The sequence below is a fragment of the Heteronotia binoei genome, chromosome 14, assembly GCF_032191835.1.
Source record: "Heteronotia binoei isolate CCM8104 ecotype False Entrance Well chromosome 14, APGP_CSIRO_Hbin_v1, whole genome shotgun sequence".
Taxonomy (NCBI): domain Eukaryota; kingdom Metazoa; phylum Chordata; class Lepidosauria; order Squamata; family Gekkonidae; genus Heteronotia; species Heteronotia binoei.
The window spans coordinates 38,902,754-38,923,290 of record NC_083236.1 but is presented as its reverse complement, the minus strand read 5'-3'; the positions used below and the strand labels follow the sequence as shown (position 1 = coordinate 38,923,290).

Sequence of the window (20,537 nt, the reverse complement as noted above, 5' to 3'; positions counted from 1 at the left end):
GGAATGACTGGCAATGATTCAGCAAACCACGTTTGGACAATTCAGAACTGCTGCTGAAAGTTGAAGAAAGGGAGGCCACATAATGAATTCCATATACAGCGGATGCCAATGGAAATTCCATGTAGGCCTAAAGCTCTGGATCACAGTAAAAACAGATGCCCTTTCTATGGCAAAGTTACACTATGGATATTATTCACTGAGCTGCAGAAAGAACCCAGAAACAGTTGATGGGACTTTGTGCAGTAGTGTGCTCTGCCTCATTATTACTGGAACACAATTTTCAGGATTTGTGGGTGGGGGATCAAATACCAAAGAATCCAGGAAGATAATGTTTACTTCAAATAGCATCCCTCTCCACCACAGTAAGTTGCTTTTGAAATTACAAGGATTTTCAAAATCATGGCACGGGTGGACTGTTCAAGGATTTCATAGGACTTGGATCAAGTGCACTTAACTATCTCAGCCATTGCTGGTAAAGTAACTCAGAACATCTAAGAATATGGCATGGAACTCCAGTGAGATGGAATAATAGGGGGAAAAATGATTGACCACTACTCCCAGTATATATAGAGCCTCCATATTTTATTCAAAACTTGTACAGGTATCAAACATAATGAAACAGAGTATTTTATTATAAAACTTATAAAATAATTAAATAGTACACTTTATACGTTGCACTTTTTTTTACACCATAATCCATACCTTTATGTAATTTTTCTCTTCTGAATTGCTGCCACTTACTTAGGAAGCAAGTGATGAAATAAAAAGGCTATGCATTAATAAATTAATATTTTTACATCAAATAATAAAAAAATGACACAATTATAGAACAAAACCTGGCATTTCTGGGGGAAGGACAAATACCCCCTCGATGGTATTGTTTTGAAATGTTCATTGTTCAAGACACAGAGCACCCAGAAGCTGAGACATGGTTCTAATAATAATTTCGTAAACAAATTGGAACATGCACATTGTTTTCATTTAAGCCGTTGCAAATCCAGCTGCTAATTTTAACTGACCACTGTCTGCCCCTAGTGCTGATGTGGCTAATTTTAGTTTGAAATGGTACTTTAGGAAGCAATAAAGCTCAGCTCCATTAATCAAATGAAACTGTGCAAATGGGTGGAAGTAGCGGGGGGAATGGCATCCCCAGAAAATTATAGCAGGACACAACTCTGCCTTAGCCATATGGGTTTGGGCAATGAAATAAATGCTTTTCTTCTTCCCTGGTTTTCAGTTTTTGCCTTCAAAATATGCCGTGCCCTGACTCCTCTGGATTCTGGGTTTAAAAATGCCAGCACCACTGAAAAATGGTCAAAGGAGCATATATAGCAACAAGTCCTAAACAACTAAAATACAGGCAATCTCTCTGATTGTCAGAGAATGACATATTTCTCCATAGTTTAACCAACTGGCAGGATGCATGTATAATCCCAGACTAAAAGGATACCATGGAACCAACACCATTTGCATTAAACACAAAAGGTGGGGAGGGGGGAACCACAAAGCCAATTTCAGCAAATTGGAGCTTAGCATAATGGAACTTCAAAATACAATTCCTAAAAATTGTACATACAAGACTTTCATTGGATCTTGCTCACTGGCATGATGTAATAAATTTACTCCCTGATCCTATAAAAATATAATTGCTCACAAATCTAGAAATGTCAATGGCGTTAGAGGGATCTAATATCGAGTGGTTTGGGTCTTATCAATTGCAGTTCTTTTGTAATATCTTATTGACCCACCTAGGTGATCAGAATCCATTTTAGGTGCTACATATGTTATGGCCCATATTCTTGTTTTCTTCTTCTATCATTGCCCTACAACTGATATACACAATTCCACTGTGCCAGTTCTGGAAATGGCAGATGTTGCTGCCCACCAGTGCCAATTTACATGGATGATGATGTTCTATTCTGGGCTGGCTAACAATTAAGCTAGTACCAACTACCACAATTGTAGAGGTATACTAGTACAGTTGTGACTGAGCTGAATCAGAAGCTTGGGTCCTTCAAATGCAGAAATGATATAATTAAAAGAGGAGCATGGAGAAGAAATCTTAGTTGAATTCGCCATCATCAACCTTGTAATATAATCATTTCCAGAAACAGATTCATGAATTTTGCGCAGACAGTTGTTACTTTTCTAGGGCTGTTTCCTTACTTCCAGATTTAATGTCTGCACTCACAAAATGTAATTTTTCACACGGGACATCCATGTTCTGCAAGACATATGACTGTTCAAAGTTTAATTCAACACTGACATATGGAGAAGCTCTTGGAATTTTGGAATCCTGGTAATAATTTCTTTCATCCTTAATTACAATGTGGAATAACAGCAAATGTTCCAGTTTCAAGTATGACTTTTTATTTTGCTCCCGCTACACAGCGATGTTTAAAGAGGAAGTTTTGTCACATTCTGTTGAGCTGAAATCTTGAAGAGCACCTGTCAAGTTAACTATGATTAAATTATGCTTCTTCAACTCTTGATCACTTCTTTGCTGCTCAGTCAAGCAGAACTGAACAGGGGATCTTACAACATATTTCCCATAAAAGTCCAGCAATTGTTTTTCTTTCTATAATTACTGGAAGTCAGTCCCATTTAGCCGTTCCTTCCCTCCCTCCAATTTTCCATGTGTTCCTTTGTTCTGCAGCCTAATTATTTATTTCCTTGGGAGCATCAATAAGTATTCTTGAACCATTCATTAACTATTAGTACAGGGGAGTGTGGGGAGGGTTGTGTTGTTTTTCACCAAGCTGCCAAAGCCATTGCTCACTATTCAATTTGAGCGATATTATGAGTAAAAATTAAAGAAATTGTCATCACAAAAATGAGCACTTGTTATGGCTGCAAAGCTGATATATAATTTCATCAAATAAAAAAGACCTGTTAATTAGCAATGGATTCAAGAATACTGCAGCCAGGTAGAAGAAAACAAAAACCAAGTAAGCTAAAGGCAGAAGGAAAGGAGAATGACATAAAAAGACTGTAGTGCTGAAAGATCCCAATAGCACTTTGATTGTCTACATGACGTTGGGTGGTACCAGTTAGGGGTTTTTTTAAAAAAAATCACCACAAATCAGGAAAAAAAGACAAGACAGCAACAGTGAAAACACAGGAATGGAACAGGTTGCCAGTGACATCATCTGGATTCTTTTAAAAAATGGAGGGAAATGATCTTGTCAACGCCAGACTAAATGGATACCATGGAAGCAACCTCACTAATTAAAGCAGAAAAGGGCAAAAAATAAAAATAAAAATCCATCTAGTCTAACACAACACTTGCTTTCCCAGCAGCAAGTACAACACAATAAAGCACCTTTTATTTTGAGAGTGCAACATATGTGCTCACTGTTGATAATAACACACCCACATTATGTACGGCGATGCGTTGTATCATCAGCCACCAATTCAATGTCTCCAAGCCTATACGTTACCCTGTTTTGGCTGGATGTGCTACTGGAAGTCAAAAAATGACCCATGTATCACTAGATAGTACTGTTACACTGCTCTGTTGGAGGTCTAGTGCACTGAACAAATTAGGAGCACCATGCCAAATGTGCCAGTCCATTTTAAAGACCTGCTTTGGCCACTAATGAGAAGGTTTTTGCTTATAACAGAGGACAATGAAAATGGTGAACAGAAGAAGGCTAAAAATTGCCCTAACCTTTTAAAGTTTAATAATACCCTGTGTATTTTGGTCACAATCCAGTCTTTGTGCACCCATGGTTCATCAAACGTTGTACCACAGCAAATATTGCTCTACTGAATCCAAGTCTCTTCCACCGGAAATGTACATGATACCAGGCATAGCAAGGCCTCATGGGAAACTAAATTTTGCCAGTAACTTAAAGAGAGGTGCTTGTTGTCCAAAGGTCAGATGAAATCACCTTATTATAAGTTTTTCCGTGTACATGATTTGCAGCACTGTTTGCCATAGAATTTGTGATTGCAAACTCCATGCTGGGGAACGAGATGGCACCAAGTAAAGAAGTCCACACAAGAAGGATCATCTGCAATGGTAAAAAATACCAAGCAATTTATTTTACAATAGAGATGACAATGTAAAGTTCAGAGCTGGTTCAAAACAATAGCAGGCCACAGGTACATTTAACTGTTTCTGAGTGTTAGTTCATTTCTAGGAGCTCTGAGAACATAAGAACAACAGTCTTGCTGGACAGACCAAAAACCCACCTAATCCAGTAGACCACCAGGGGTCGTTTTGTAGAAAAATAGGTGGTGGAGCTCATACGGAGATTGTCCTGCAGCTGCACCTACTATTCAATGGACAAGGTGGGGAGGAGGAGGGGGAGCCATCAGAAAGGTTCAGGAGCTGTGCTCCTGCTGAATTCAAGGTCTGTATACTACTATGCACATTTGATACCACTGGTCCATTCTCTTTTATCTCAGTCTTTTTAAAAGCCTAAATAAGTAACTTCAGAAGAAGAAAATCCTAAGGGATTGCAGAGCTGCTTCCTTGAACACAGGTTGCTCTGAAACCCACAACCTATGAAAGTTGAGCCACAAACTTTTGTGAGCCATATTGTCAGAAACAGCAGAGCTTATGCTAAAATGAGATTTATTTATTTATTTCATTTTTATTTTTTATTTTATTTTATTTTATCAAATTTATAACCTGCCCTCCCCTAATGGGCTCAGGGCAGCTAACAACAACAAATTAAACCACATACACATTAAAAACAAGATACATAATAAAATCATTCATACAATTTACAATCCTAAAACCAAGATGTACATTTCTAATTTCTCTGATGTTCTTGTTTCAGTATAAAATTCAGTGGGATTGTCAGTGCTGTGGAGTAATAGCTACCTCCCTTCAACCATTAAAAGCAAATTTAAATTACTCGGTCTTGTGGAACCGTGGCAGGTTCCACAGGGCCCTGATGTCTTCGGGGAGGGCGTTTCACAAAGCAGGGGCTGTTACTGAGAATGCTCTGGCTCTAGTGCTGGACAATCAAGCCTCTTTCGGTCCAGGGATCTTAAGGAGATTTTGAGACCCTGAACGGAGTGCTCTCTGGGGTGCATATGGGGAGAGGTGGTCCTGAAGGTAGGCAGGTTCCAGGCCATATAGGGCTTTAAAGGTTATGACCAGCACCTTGAAGCAAATCCAGAAGGTCATAGGCAACCACTGCAATGTTTCCAGCACAGGCTGAATGTGCGCCTGTACAGGCAGCTCCATTAAGAACCTGGCTGTTGCATTTTGCACCAGTTGCAGCCTCCAAATTTGAGTCAAGGGCAGCCCCGTGTAGAGGGTGTTACAGTAGTCAATTCTTGAAGTGATCGTCGCATGGATCACTGTTGCCAAGTCGCTACATTGTAGGTATGGAGCCAACTGCCTTATCCATCTGAAATGGTAAAATGTGGACTTGGCAGTGGCTCTACCTGGGCCTCCATTACCAGCGACGGCTCCAGGAGCACCCCTAAACTCTTGATCTTCGAAGCTAGCACCAATGGTGTCCCATCAAAGGCCGGCAGAGGGATCTCTCTACCCAGGCCACTGCGACTTAGGCACAGGACCTCTGTCTTTGCTGGATTCAACTTCAATCTGCTCTGCCTGAGCCATTTCACTATGGCTTGCAGTGCCCTGAAGAACTGATTTGTGAGAGCTGATAAATAAACTGCTAACTCACTGATGTATCCCCAACAAACTACTGTGATTTCCTATCTCTTTCCACCTAATGGGATGGAAGTGCCTACGCTACAGGAAATTTATCTGCAAGATCCAAGCTGGTTAGATGTTAGGAGCTGTGACACTGAACAAGAAGAGGGTGGTGCTGGGGATCCAGAAAATCACTGTGTTACAGGACTAAAATTGCCCTGTTGAACCAGGACAGACTTTTCATGTATATTTGAATTTAGTTTAGATAATATCATCCATATTTTTTTTTATAATCAATGACTTTTTAAAAAAAAAAAACGTAATCCTACCCTTGATGAAGGGGTTCCCCACACATGAAGGGGATTTCCCTTTAGATCTCTGCTGAGACCTTTCCTCCATCCTCCCCCTACTGGATCTAAGTTAAGTTTGCTGTCATTGTTCTGGGTGCAATGTAACTTGCCACACCTCAGTACTTATCCAGGTCTAATTTGTCATCCTTTAAGATGCATAAGACTGACAAATGACTCTGCCGTTATGAAGCAGATATCCTTCTCAAAGTGCTATCAAAGCTCGAGTGAGATGTAACTCTGTAACATCCCAATATAATCAAGAAAATATACAGACTATTCACTAGTGTAGGCAAGCTAGTTAGCACCAGTAAGGGGTAGGGAATCTTAGATTTTGTGATGATATGAAGGATTGGGGGTCTCCCATGGGGTGCCCATTGGCACCATGGCACCCATTGAACCTCTCCTGGTTCCCATCAAATGTTTTTAGAAAGTGAGTAGGGCCAGCCAGGTGTGGGTTTGGACAAGCAAGGCTTATGATTGGCCACCAGAGATCTGATTAGCTGTGCCAATTTTTTAAAAACATTGCTTTGGCAGTAGCTTCCATGAGAGAACAGGAAGTTTCATTGTGTGGCTGAAGGTAAGCTGCTGCAGCCACTTTGTGGCTGGTTCTGCCTCCTGTGGCAGTTATTTTGTGGCTCTGCCCACCATGCTATGCCAGAATGCCAAAAGGTGCCCCCAGGCTCAAAAAAGCTGGGGACCCCTCCTGGGTAAGGCAAACAGTAACCAAGAATAGGAATCTTTAAACCTAAATAGGCTCTTTAAACCTGTCTGGGGTTCTGAAGGTGAATAGATTTTTCCTGAGGTTTCAGACACCTAAAGGATAAAGTACACAAACACACAAAGATCAAAATAGGTTTTAGGGAACACAGATTAAAGCTTCATTAACTGCAAGAGGACAGTGCTTTATCCTTAAAGTGTGTGAAATCTTTTTTGAAACTCCATTTGCCTTTCAGGGTTGCCAGGTCCCCTTGCCATTGACGCAGGGAAACGTGGGGTTTTTTGGGGGTGGGGGGGGTGGGACGCCATACATGACATCCCCAATGTGATGATGTCACTTAAAAGTGACATCATTCCTTTGGCGATGTCCCACACCATGCTCTGGTTTGGGGGCAAAATTGTATGGTTTTGTTGCATGTCCTTGGTGCAATGATGTCACCTGGAAGTGATGTCATCACATGAAGGATGTCACACAGTAATGCCCCTGTTTGGGGTGGGGTTTCCCCCACCAACCAACTGCCTGGCAGTGGATCAAAGACCCCCAAAGAAGGGGACCCACACACCAGGATCTGGGGGCTGGCAACCCTATTGCCTTTAGAATTTTACTTTATACAGATTTAACTTTTAAGATGTGTGGAACTTTTCTAAAAAAAACCTGCATGCCTTCAAAAGCAAAAGTGGGTTAAAGAGCCCACAGGAAATGGACTTTAGTCACTACAGTTGTTAATGAGCAACATCTGGGATTCCTTATCAATGACTGGTGTTAACAAGCTTAGCAAAACTAGTGAATGGCCTCTGATTTTTTTTATCAGATTTACATCTCAGTATGGTACTTCCTCTATTTTATGGTCCCTTGACTCTGAAGTTTCTCCTCTCTGTGTGTATATGCGTATTAAGTGCAGTTAAGTTGCTTCCAACTTACAATGACCCTATGAATTAATGTCCCCCAAAACAATATTGTTATCAGCATTGTTCAGGACTGAGGACTATGGCTTCCTGGTTTGAGAGAATCCACCTCATGTTGGGTTTTCCTCTTTTCCTGTTGCCTTCAACTTTCCCTAGCATTATTGTCTTTTCCAGCGACTCTTTGTGACCATAGTACAGTAGCCTCAGTTTAGTCATTTTAGCTTCTAGGAAGAGTTCGGGCTTGATCTAGAACCCACTGATTTGTCTTTTTGATAGCCCATGGTATCTATAAAACTCTCCTCCAAAACTACCTTTCAAATGAATCAACTTTCCTCTATATCTCCCACATAAAAGGCAGTGAAGAGACACCACATGGTATCTGGAAAACTGGACTTTAGTCTATGAAAGCTCATGCCAGAAATCAAATTTTATTAGTCTTCAGAGTCCTGTTTATTAAGTAGATGTCCTGTGAGTGAAAAGAGCACAGCGACTAAAAGATGTTTGGCTTTAACAGTGTGTCCCTTAACATGACTGCAGTGCTGGAAGCTGTATTGAATGTTGCCCCGCCACCTATCTGTTAAAGACACTGGAGCACCCGACATGATTGCATGCTGGCAACTCAAATAATCATCACCAGGATGCTTCTTGGATTCTTCCTATTCATTTTTCTCCAGCGATTTTAGAGTTCTGGTATTGTCTTTGAAGCTTAAGGGTCTTAAATCATCAACTTTCAATGGTTTCCACCACCCTGTGCTTTTAAAAAAATTCCAAATTTTACACTTACAGATAAAACAGAAAGAATGCAATCTTCATGGAATCAGACACAAGACTGTATCAACAGTCTCTCTTACAAGGTGCATTTAGTGATGTGCCAAAACAGACAGGAAGAAACAGAAACTGCAGCAAACCTAACACGATCCAATTTCACAAGCAATCTGAACAACTGTCTTAGTTAAAGCAGTGCAAGAAGATTTGCAAAGCAGGACAGAATGGTCCTCGGGGAACAGTGAAGGACTGGAACAGGGGAAATCCTATCATTTGTAGTCTCCTGCCCCAGCCTGTTTCATGACATTGCTTTGTCTTCAGAGGAACAGCCTTTAGACCTCCGAAGCATGCACCTATATTTTTTGAGGGGAGGGGATTAGCCATTGTATGCATGGCTCTCCTTTAAACAATATTTATTTTCTGTTCCAAGCAGACTTACAGGCTATATGTTACGGTGCCTAGCAGACGGATGGAAATGAGGAAAAACGAGCAGAGGAGCTGACCCAGCCTGTCTAGGGAAGCACGCTAACTTTCCCTGAAAGACTCATTTCTTTCCCCTCAATCTCTCCCCAATGACTCACCAAGCTGGAGCTATGTGGTGGGTAATTGAGAGTGATTGGCTTCCAAACGGTTCCAGCACAGCTGGCCACGTTCGCTGGTGGAGACAGAGACTTAGAAAGCGGTGAAGAGATAATTGATCTCCAGAGCCTGAAGACCTACTTACAATAAAGTCAAAAAGGACTTCTACAGCTGCAAGCAGGGGGAAGGGAGAAGGAGGAAACAAAATGAGTAACAGACGCTGGGTAAGAAATCCAGTGAGAAGACCAGAAGGGGATGGGGTGTATGTGCAGATATGTGTTCTACCAAGATAGAAAGCGGGTAATACTTCCCCCCCCCTCAAAAATAGCCATCTTGAAGAATTCCTGCCAAATGTCAGAGGGTGTGGTACTTCAGAATTTGGCAAGAACTCTATTTAGAAGTAAACAGTTTGCAATGAACCAGTAACCTATTTCAGGCTATTCCTCCATTCTGCATGGCCAGTCAAGATTCTTGTGGATTCATGCTGACTCATACATGGATGCTCATCGCTTGATGACTTTAGCATTGCCATCAAGTAACAGCTTGCCAGCATGAACAAGCAGTCCGTGATTCAATGACAGCAACGCACTAAATTGTCACAAACTCCTTGTGGCTCAGTAAGGTCTGCTCATGCATTCAGTTGGCCACTGCCAAGTGACGGGACATTAAAAAATTTGTACACATGTGTGAAGCGTCTCACTAGAGGTAACACTGCAGGGCTTCCAACATTATCACCCCAACAAGCCTTGGATTCAGTGGGAGCTCACAGGAGCACAGCTCCTGAACCATTCTGAGGGTTCCCCCTCCTCCTTCCCACCTTGTCCATTGAATAGTAGATGCAGCTACATAACAATCCCTGGATGAGCTTCACTTTTTCTACAAAACGACCCCGCCGACATCTAGTTTTGTTCACGTTTTGCCTTCACTCACTCTCTCTTCCTATAGTTCTGCCTTGTCTGAGAATTCATTGACCATGAGCTTTTACATACCCTGAACAATAAGAGAATCTTTTCAAGAGCTGTTTGGCCACAAATTTACTAACAAGAACGGGCACTTTTACCTCTTTTCTCAGGAGCAAGACAGAAATTAGTATTGCAAGCCCTTGATATTGCTGGCTTTTGGTGGGGCAGACAGCCTGCCGATGGCTGACCCTGCCGAAGGCACTGCACGGTCCGGGTCTGCACGCCTCCTCCACAGGTCACTGTGCACTGCAAGAAGGGGAAAATAAGAGGTTTCAGAGTCTTCAGTTGCACTTGGAATGCCAATGAGCCACAGATGTGCACCTTCCCTTCTTGGAATATGGCTAAAACTTTTGCATCAGTCTTTTCAACACCAAAGCCCCAGCAAAATGAATGTCCACGACTGATTTTGATGGAAATCCCTATACATGCAAAATCATGAAGACCACCTCTGAAGATGCTTGCAGGCCCGTCTTACTCATATGTCCCTGTGTATTTCTGTTTCTATTCAAAACACTACCTGCCTACCACTTAAGAGTGTTCAGGCCCAGAGTTCTCATTCTCATAAAAGCCCTCTGAAGAGCACACACATCTTCCATGTCCACTGCTACAGTAAACATACAAGTGCATTGAATCAGATACACTTTATAGAACATAAAAAGCAAGTTGTGAATGCTAACTTAGTTTGGGTATTAAACCACAGGGGTCTTCACTGCAGGAAACATAGGAGTAAGAAGATTGGTTTCTCTCCTTCCCTCCCCACCCCCCATCCATCGTCTCAGTGCAATAAATGGGAGAAGGTTACTTGTGCAAACCACTTGTGGATGGAGCACAGAAGAAGAAGAGCCGGTTTCATATCCCTGCTGTTCATGACCCGACAGAGTCTCAGAGTGGCTTACAATCACCTTCCCTTCCTCTCCCCACAACAGATACTCTGTGAGGTAGGTGGGGCTGAGAGAGTTCTGAGAGAACTGTGACTGACCCAAGGTCAACCAGCATATGAAGGAGTGGGGAATCAAACTCGGTTCTCCAGATTAGAGCCCACTGCTCTTAACCACAACACCACACTGATTCTCAAACAGTTTCTATTTTGAGCTGAGTTTGCTAAGTGACTCTACAGGTAGGGCAGGCACAGACCATCAGTGAGAAAAAAAGATAAATCATAAGGAAGTTAGTACTAATTGAGGTTAATAAACAAGCTTCATATTCTGGTTTGAGGTACCTGCACTAGCCATAGTTAATGTGATGAGTTTCGTAAGTTTCATTAAATCACTGTTTCATTTCAAATCTGAACTGAGCTGTTGTGATAGCTGATAATGGTTTTATTGCCATTATTTGTTTGGTGCTTTATATGTTCTCTTTTTCTTGCTTTGTGCTATCCTGTGAGGTCTATTTGCTCATAAGATGTCTTGTGAGCAAATGGCCTAGGACCATGATGGCGAACCTATGACACGCGTGTCACTGGTGACACGCGAGGCAATTTGGCTGACACACCGGAAACCAAGGAGCGTGGCGAGCTGCAAGTCCTTCGGAGGCTTTCCCGGCTCCAGGCCAGGGGTGGGGGTGGGAGGGAAGGTTGGCCGACGCTGCCAGTGCCTCGCCTTGACCTGGGGGTGGGAGGAGACAGCCTCCTGGCACAACCCGTCCCCCACCCAAAGCAGAGGCAGCCAAACGCGCCTCCTCCTCCTCGCAACAGGGCCGAGCTTTGCAACCCCCTTTTCCCGCCCTCCCCGGGGCCTGAGGAAATAGGTGGGTACAGCAAGAAAGAAAAAAAGAGCATTGCAAAAAAAAGAGGCGGGGGGGGGGAAGAAGTGCCCTCCTCAGCGGGTCGCGCCTTTGCAATGCTGGGGCTTTGCAAATGCAGGAGCAAGGCAGGCGTGTTTTTTTCCGTTTGTTTGCACGGAGCGGCGGGGGGGGGGGGGAGGCAGAGATGGCATTGCAGCAGTGTGTGTGGGGTGCAATGCCCGAGGGGGCGTCGCTCTTGGGTCTGTTGTGGGGCTGCCCCCCCTCCTCCTCCTCCTCCACCCGGTCCTGGGTTTTTTTTTTTGCAACCAACATGATCTTTCTCACTTTGCTCTCTCGCTCTTTCTGATGGCCGCCTGCCGGAGGCAGGGTTTCAGATTTAAAGGACAAGCTGCCCTTTTCAGCTTGGAAGAGGAGGAAGGGGGTGGGCGATGGGGGCTGTGTGTGGGTTGCAAAAGAGCAAGGGGAGGGGAGCATTGGGTCGCCCCCCCCCCTTGGCAAGCGCTGGAGGAGAAAAGGCGGGAAGAAAAAAAGATACACCCTTTCCTGCAGGGTTACCAATCCCCAGGTGGGGGCAGGGGATCCCCCTCTCCCCAAAATACCCCCCCCAAGTTTCAAAACGATTGGACCAGGGAGTCCAATTCTATGAGCCCCAAAATATGGTGCCCCTATCCTTCATTATTTCCTATGGAAGAAAGGCATTTTAAAAGGTGTGCTGTCCCTTTAAATGTGATGGCCAGAACTCCCTTGGAGTTCAATTATGCTTGTCACACCCTTGTTCCTGGCTCCACCCCAATGTCTCCTGGCTCCACCCCCAAAGTCTCCTGGCTCTGCCCCCAAAGCCCCCAGATATTTCTTGAATTGGACTTGGCAACCCTGTTTCTTTATTGGGGCTGCAGATATCATCAAATTATTGATATTTCTTGAAGTGACACGGTGAAGTGACACGCGACCCGAGGAAGACTACACTTTTTCCTGATTTTCGACACACCAAGCTGAAAAGGTTAGCCATCACTGGCCTAGGACCTGCCTACCTTAGGGACTGTCTCTCCCCACATGTTCCCCAGAGAGTACTCAGATTGGGATCACAAAATCTATTAGTAATCCCCAGGCTGAAAGAGGCCAGATTAAAATCAACCAGAGACAGGGCCTTCTCAATTGCAGCCCTCGGCTGGTGGAACCAACTGCCAGATGAAGTGAGGGCCTTGCGGAACCTCGTGCAGTTCCTCAGGGCCTGCAAGACTGTCCTCTTCCAGCTGGCATTTAATTGACACGGCACTAGTATTTAAGAGAAGTGGAAGAAGGCCGTCGCCACTCTTTTAACTGTTTTAACCATTGAATATCTGTTTTATTACTGAATGTGTAATTTTAATACTTATTAATTTTAATTGTCTGTGAGATTTTATGTTGTAAGCTGCCCTGAGCCTGCTTCGGTGGGGAGGGCAGGATATAAATCAAATCAAATAAAATAAAAATAAATAAATAAATAAATAAATAAATAAATAAATAAATAAATAAATAAATAAAAATGTCATACATTTAATTATATTCACTTCAGCTCAAAGCAGAGATACATTTTTCTAAATGCATTGCAGTCAATGGGTCAGTGACTGAAAGAAATAATAAAGTGGTGACTTCATATGCCCACCCACCAGATGTGGAAGAATGTAGGAAAGGGATTGAAAGGTAACTGGTGACTGATGTTGACTCCATAGGGTTTTCAAGGCAAGAGACATATAGAGATAGTTTATCATTACCTATCTCTGCATAGCAACTCTGGACTTCCTTGGTGGTCTCTCATTCAAGTACTAACCAGGGCTAACCCTGCTTAGCTTCAAAGATCTGGTGAGATAAAGCTAGCCTGAGCCATCAAGGCTGGAACAGAAAGGTAATCAGGACCTTGAAAACAGTGAGGGAAGAGTCTGCCACAAGATGATATTCAGATTCTCTAGTCTTGATTTGTCTTAGAACCACAGACCAAGCTCCCTGCAAAGACTTGGACAGTACGAGTCCAACCCATGATCAACATTTACAAATCTATTTCCCTCTTGATATAAAAACTGCTTAAAGAGCTAATCCTAAGAATACTGAAGTATGGTTCAAGTATTTCTCAACAGATGATCCTTTACACTGAAACTGTACATACATGCCCCATATACACAACTGATGAGAAAACAGTCAACCAACAAGAGATTAACACTTGAAAACATGTGTTGACTTAGTTTTAGAATCTTCAACCTGCAAAGTGGCTCCACAGAGCTGCCTGCGGGCAGCAAAGACGTGATTGGAACTTGTTTGTTGTTCCGTGTAGCAAAAAAGGTGAGAATTGTGTCATGATATATATGGGGGAGATGGTCATTTCCAAGGAAACCCCTGTAATGTTAGCAAATATGTGACTCTATCTGTCTATGAACATCACGTCTCCAAGATGAAATGTGATCACTTTCAGCTGATTATGAATGAAGGTTAGGCAGTTGTGTGTGTCAGCTATTGAAGAAGTGCTTGTCTTAGGGATATGTGACTCATACATAGATGTGTTCCAAAATACAGAAGCTTGTTTGCAAAACAAATACAGACTGATCCAGTAATCAATCATGCTATTTAAAGAATTCCAGACAGGCTCTGCAGATCCCTAAGGACATCACACATAAAGATTTGTAATGGTTCAACCACAGTGCAGCTCTCAGAAGAATGACGGGGAGAAAAAAAGATCCGTAGAATGCTGCATACAGGATTCACGGAAGGTTGCTGAGAATTGCACAGAAGAAGGTTCGCAGAATAGGTTTTGCAGAATGTGGGTTTTAGGTAGGGATGCCGGGACTGGGGAGGCTCAGACTGAAATATCCAGTTGCAGCACCCACTTGGTGACCTCAGGCAAATCATTCGCTCTCAGCCTAATCTAACTCCTAGGGATATTGGGAAGTCAAAATGGAGCAAAGGAGAATTATGTAGGCCATCCTGAGCTCCTTGGAGGAAGGACATGATAAAAACTGGATGGGTGGATAGACAGGTGGGTGGACAGTCAAGTGACCATTAGCAGATAACCTAAGGTCTGGTTCGAATGTGCAGACATAGCACCTGTTGTTGTCCTTTAGAGATACTACCACTTTGGATGTTGGGACAGAAGACAAGTTATTGGATGTTCTCATCATTTTTTTAAAAAAAAAAACCCTAACAGATGCCTTTGTATTAGCTTGGACTAGTCACTATCTCTTTCAGACTGCCTCACAGAGTTACTGTGAGGATAAATTGAGAGAAGAGTTATATGTGCTACCCTCAACTCTTAGAGGGGAGCTACTGGGATAAAAAGGATGATTTACCTAGGCTGATGCCGCTATAGGTGGGATGTAAATATCAGAAACATTGGACAGAGTTGCCCTTGACTGCTACATCAACAGTGCAATCCTAAACAGAGTTGAGCCCTTCAAAGTTAATGGCTAAGGGTGCAACTCTGCTTAGGGCTGCACTGCAACTGGAGCAAAGAGTCTCACTGGGAGACATCTCCAAAGATGATTGCATTAGACCCTCTGTCTAAGCCATCTTTCTTACTTGCTGCCAAGGTGAAGAGTACCATCCTGACACCCTGTTGTACACATGATGCAGCGGACAAACTCCTCTGTTGCACACTTCTTCCAGCTCTACATTTGGCTTCTTCAGGTTTCGACATCGCCGTTGGGGGAAGGTGATCAGTTTACCACCGATGCTCTTCTCACTGCACTGCATTTCTCGCCTCCTTGTACCTGGGCCACAGGTGGCTGAACACTGCAGAGGGCAAAGCACACACACATTTGGGCAGGAGCTGAAGGTTTGACAGTGTTTCTGGCATGCAATTTACTTCTCTCCAGTGAAGTTGCTTTATCTTGCCCGGAACACAGTGGTAGTGGAGAGCATTCCATTGCTTCCTCACAAGAAATTGGGAAATTCTCTTTACTAAACTATGGACAACTACACAGCCATTGTCTTGGCCAAACTCATTGAGAGAGACTTCAAGACAATGTTGAAGACTTATCATCCTAAAGCATTTTAATGTATAAGCTAAGGCTGGCTCTACAAAACCACCTTGGGACTTCATGGTCTCCATAGTACCTAAGCATCTTTCCCAAGGAACTAGACCCAACACACATTGGAAGCACTGTTTTTCACTGGCCTGGAAATGGATGAATGGGTTATTAGAAGTCAGTATTAAGAGGACACCACTATCACCATTAGAACATTGTTTTCTGAAGGCACAGCTTGTGTATTAGCAGTAAACCATATCACTTTTTTGGAATATAAAATAAGCAGATATGTGAACAACCAATCTGTGAACCTCATATTGCATGCCCATTACTTTACCTCACTCCAAGCAGAAATAACCCATTGAAGACGTTCATTTTTAGGACACCGTATCAACACACACATCTGTTGCATTTCAGGCTTTGGTTCACCATTGCACATGCTCTCTGGCAGGATTTTCATCACAGAGGATCCCACACTTTTGCAAAAAATGTCACGTTTTGCAATGCCTCTTCCACAAGTTTTGGAACACTTTATGGGAGGGAGAGAGGATTTAAGGTCAGATGTAAAGAAATTTAATCTGGCACTTCTCTTTCACTGTAGAACGATGGACCAACCAGACTTCATTCATATTCTTGGTTATGGAAGTACTCATAGGGTTAAATCTTATTACTAGGGATTGGCACAGAATGCAAAAACAGTGGTTTGTTTTGTTTCATGGTTTGTTGGGTTACCCAATTTGAAAATGGTAGTTCGGTCCATTTTTTTATTTCCAGAACAATTCATGGTTCATTGGTCCATTCAGTTCGAGAAGGCATGGAACGACTCCAAAAGGGTGAGAAAGTGCAGGCATGCCACAACGTGACCAGTTTGACTACATCATCCAGAAGTGATGTCATTGCACCGGGCATATTATGGCTTGCAAGAAGGATCCCCCACCAATGATGACACAGACAACCACCCCAAAACAAGCTTTTTCATTTTTATTTCATGTGCAGCACCATTTGCCAATTGCAGCACCATTTGCCAATTCATAATGAATCACAAATTGGCCATTTTTAGCACAAATCACAGCTCATGCTTTGATTCATGTCCATGCCTATTTATGACACATTTTCTCTAGAACAAGCCTTCATCCTCCAGATCAAACCTCAGTATTTAGCAGGAGGGAGTCCTAAGATTCAACCCAATGGGGTCCAGCCATCCTTTTTATGCACATGATCTTAATTCTCAGCTTGTGTCAACATATTTTAGCCTGTTTGTATTGATAATAGTTTCACAGTTTAACTCAATAAAGCAGGCTGTTGATTATGAAAATCTGTGGAACAGCAAACTGGAAAACCCCTAATTCAAATGTGGTAAAATTACCTGGGACTGACTTTATCTCACCAAGAAAGAACAATTCTCAGCAGGTGGGCGAAGCCAAAACTGGCTATTATTCCTATTAATATGGCTACATTATTCTCTCTTCATTTAAGGATGGATGGATGGATGGATGGAGAGAGACAGACAGACAGACAGACAGACAGATAGACAGACAGACAGAGGGGTTTTTTGTATTTTTGTATTTCTGTGTGCATGTGTGTGTGCATGAGTGTGTGTGCACCCTACTTGGGGGCATAGAGGATATTCAAAGATTGTCTGGATAAAGCCTGCCCCTGCCCTCTCGGTTCTGGGATTCTAAGGTCTCCCATCCAAGTGCTTGCCAGAGTTGATCATGCCTAGCTTCCAAAATCTGACAAGATCAGGCTTACCTGGGGTATCCTGGTCAGGGTGCCTTTCTTGGTTTTTTGAGCAACCTTTGGGAATGGCATTAGAGGCATGGGAGGACTGCAGTACAAAGCAGGGCTGAAGGTTGGGTTTAACCCAACATTTTCAATTTCCATAATGTTCATTAAGCAAAGACTTTTTTTTCCCTTTCACAGCTTCAGAGTGGTTACTGGACTACCCTGAAAGACTTTGCAAGGAGCTTATTCGCTCAGATTACAGCCCTGTAATAATGCCTGTCTTGGCAGCTTTACAAAATGGCAAACGTGTATTTCACTTACAGCGTGAAAGCTGTCAAGATTTCCTGTGTCTTTCTGAAGCAGAGGCATGTGTCTCTCAGAATTTGCCTGAGGCTCCAGGCTACCATCTATGCTTCTAAGCACAGTGTTTTCTGTGCCAGGATAGATATCAAGTTGCTTGGAATTACATTATCAAAAGGAAGAGCACACATTATTATCACAGTGTTGCCGATAAGAACCCAACATTAAATGCGTACTTTTGGGGAAACATCTGTATGTTATGTCATATCCTTATTTGCTCTACTATTATAAACTGGTTAGGCTGTAGTTCAGTGCAGAGGGCTGCAGGGCCGGTGTGTGGGAGTAGGCAAAATAGGGAGTCGCCTAGGGCACCAACTGGCCTAGGGGGCACCACTGGCCTCCCAGACTCATTACTCTGGCTCCTGACCACTGTCACCTTGTCTTCTCCCATTGCCAAGCCACCCCTCTCTCCCCAATGTGTGACTTGGTCTCCCACCTCATCCTATCCCGCCACCCTCTTTCCTGGTGTGGCCAGCAAGCACTTATTCTCACGATTTTTTTTTATAAAATATCACATTTTTTAAAAAAAAATTAAAATTAAAAATCCGTAAATTAAAAATGTGAAAAGTTTCAAGTTTGGCGCTCTTCATTTCCCCTATTTTTTTAATAAGGGGGGGGCGCTAGTGGGTGATTCGCCTTGGGCGCCAGAAAGCCTAGCACCAGCCCTGGAAGGGTAAGGGTAAGGATCCAGTGTAAGGACTTTGTGAGGTCTGTGCAGGAATCCCTGACCTTCCCAGCTCTCCCCTCCTGCCCCTGGTCATTTCTGAAACTTGATTTCCTGGGTTGCAGGACTTGCAAAGAGTAACAGCCATGTGGGTTGGGAATGTGCAATGGGTAGAGGGGAGGGGGCAAATTGTTCCCATCCGCATCTGCCACCAACAGTGCTGTCCTCATACGAGAGGCACGGAGGAACTATTTTTTTCTCTTTTCTCTCCACTGCAGCCTCCTGGTGATGATGGCTTAACGGCTGGGCATTGTGCTATACTACTTGCAATATGAAATGAGTTAATGCTAGTTATTTCTCTTAATTACCTGAGACCAGGGGCCAGGACTCCATTCTGGTGGGCAGTCTTGGTTATTACATGTCTGTATTTGTGCTGGAGTGCTCACGGGGCAGAGAGCATGGGCCACGATTTCCTCCTTCTGGAAGTTCTTTCTCTGGACACACTGTATCTGACGGCTTTGTTCTCCTCCGCCACAGGTCTGGCTGCAAACACTCCATTGACCTGCCAACCAACTTCAAGAAAGAACAGTTTCATTGGGTTTAGATCCTTGGTTTGGATCCAAAGGTGATCAGGAAAAAAGGAAAGGTGCCCTATGCAAGCACCAGTCGTTTCCAACTCTGGGATGATGTTCCTTTCACAATGTTTTCATGGCAGACTTTTTATGGGGTGGTTTGCTATTGCCTTCCCCAGTCATCTACACTTTCCCCCCAGCAAGCTGGGTACCCATTTTACCGACCTCGGAAGGATGGAAGGCTGAGTCAACCTCAAGCCGGCTACCTGAAAACCCAGCTTCTGCCAGGGGATCAAACCCAGGTCATGAGCAGAGTTTAGGACTGCAGTACTGCAACTTTAACACTCTGCGCCACGGGGCTCTTCTTCTTCATAGGAGAACTCGTATTACTCATAGGCCGTTTTCCCACTGACCTTACTCTGGAGCGACGTCCCTCTTCACTGCGCAGCGTCTGCGTGGATTTCCCACCAACTGCTGCACACAACCAGGAAGTGCCGTGGCTTTTGCGTCGCAGATGTAAACCGCTAAAAACCAGTTTACATCTGCGACGCAAAAGCTGCGGCTCTTCCTGGTTGTGCGCAGCAGTTGGTGGGAAATCCGCGCAGACGCTGCACGGTAAAGAGAAACGTTGCTCCGGAGTAAGGTCAGTGGGAAAACGGCCATAGAGTAGCACAGATGCTTGGAGCCAGAATAAGCCCATTTCATCCAATGTAATGCAATAGGTCCTAGCCTGACATTTATATATGAAGTGTCATTTAAAATAAATAAACAGCACGGTCACAGAGTTATGAGATGAGGGAGGTGCACCATAAAATGTTAATTAAGTTACCACTGGATTCCTACTGCTTTTTGTCACCAGTACAGGTAACACTGGATTATTTACCACTGAAACTCAAAATGCTAGGAAATCAATAAATGGTTCAAGTCTATGGTGTGTAGAAGAAGAGGAGGCTGACCTTTCTTCTATGCAGTTTTCCAACTCCAGTGATCATTTGGACTTGTAGTTTGCTTCATTGGAGGAAGCATACTGGTAATATTCAAGATAAACAGAGCTATTCAAAGTTACAGGAGGGAAAGGTAGACAGAGAAAGTGCCATGCTATGTCGCCACTTTGAACTGAACTTCCCCCTGTCCCTGGTCCGTGTAATTCATTCATTTCAAATCCATTCACAACACTTCCAGAATCACTTCCGCCTTGGCCCTGATTCAGAAGTTTTGACATTAACAAAAAAGCAGGATTAACTTTAATGCTCCCCTGTAATTTTGAGAAGATGCTTTGCTAGAAATCCCAAGCCCCCAAATCTGAGCCACAGTTACCCTGGTTTGGGGGCAGAAGGCATGGCAATTAAACTGGTTTGCATTTGCTGTTGTGACGAACAGCAGCAATATGCATGTTAAGGACTATTGAGTGACAGCTGATAGGTCAAGGCAGAGTGGCAGTTAGGCAGTTGAAAAAGCCAGTTACAGAGCTGAAGGGAGGTCAAGACTGACTGGAGAAGAGAGCAGAGGTCTTCTGGAGATGCTCTCGAGAGTGTGACAGCTGTGTGTACACAAACTCTTAACATTCTTCAGATTA

General features: G+C 43.4%; 1 protein-coding gene across 2 annotated transcripts in view; it reads right to left on the bottom strand.

The window, feature by feature from the left end:
- Positions 1-563: 563 nt before the first annotated feature.
- Positions 564-20,537, bottom strand: part of ADAMTS18 (ADAM metallopeptidase with thrombospondin type 1 motif 18) — a 151,564-nt gene continuing 131,590 nt past the window's right edge. For both annotated transcript variants that reach the window (XM_060254040.1, XM_060254041.1), the window contains 5 exons: positions 18,758-18,962; positions 15,978-16,169; positions 15,192-15,404; positions 10,001-10,148; positions 564-4,016 (listed from right to left, as the gene is read on the bottom strand). In XM_060254040.1, coding sequence (XP_060110023.1) covers positions 3,898-4,016; positions 10,001-10,148; positions 15,192-15,404; positions 15,978-16,169; positions 18,758-18,962 — 877 coding nt within the window. In that variant the 3' untranslated portion in view covers positions 564-3,897. The remainder of the gene's footprint in view (positions 4,017-10,000; positions 10,149-15,191; positions 15,405-15,977; positions 16,170-18,757; positions 18,963-20,537) is intronic.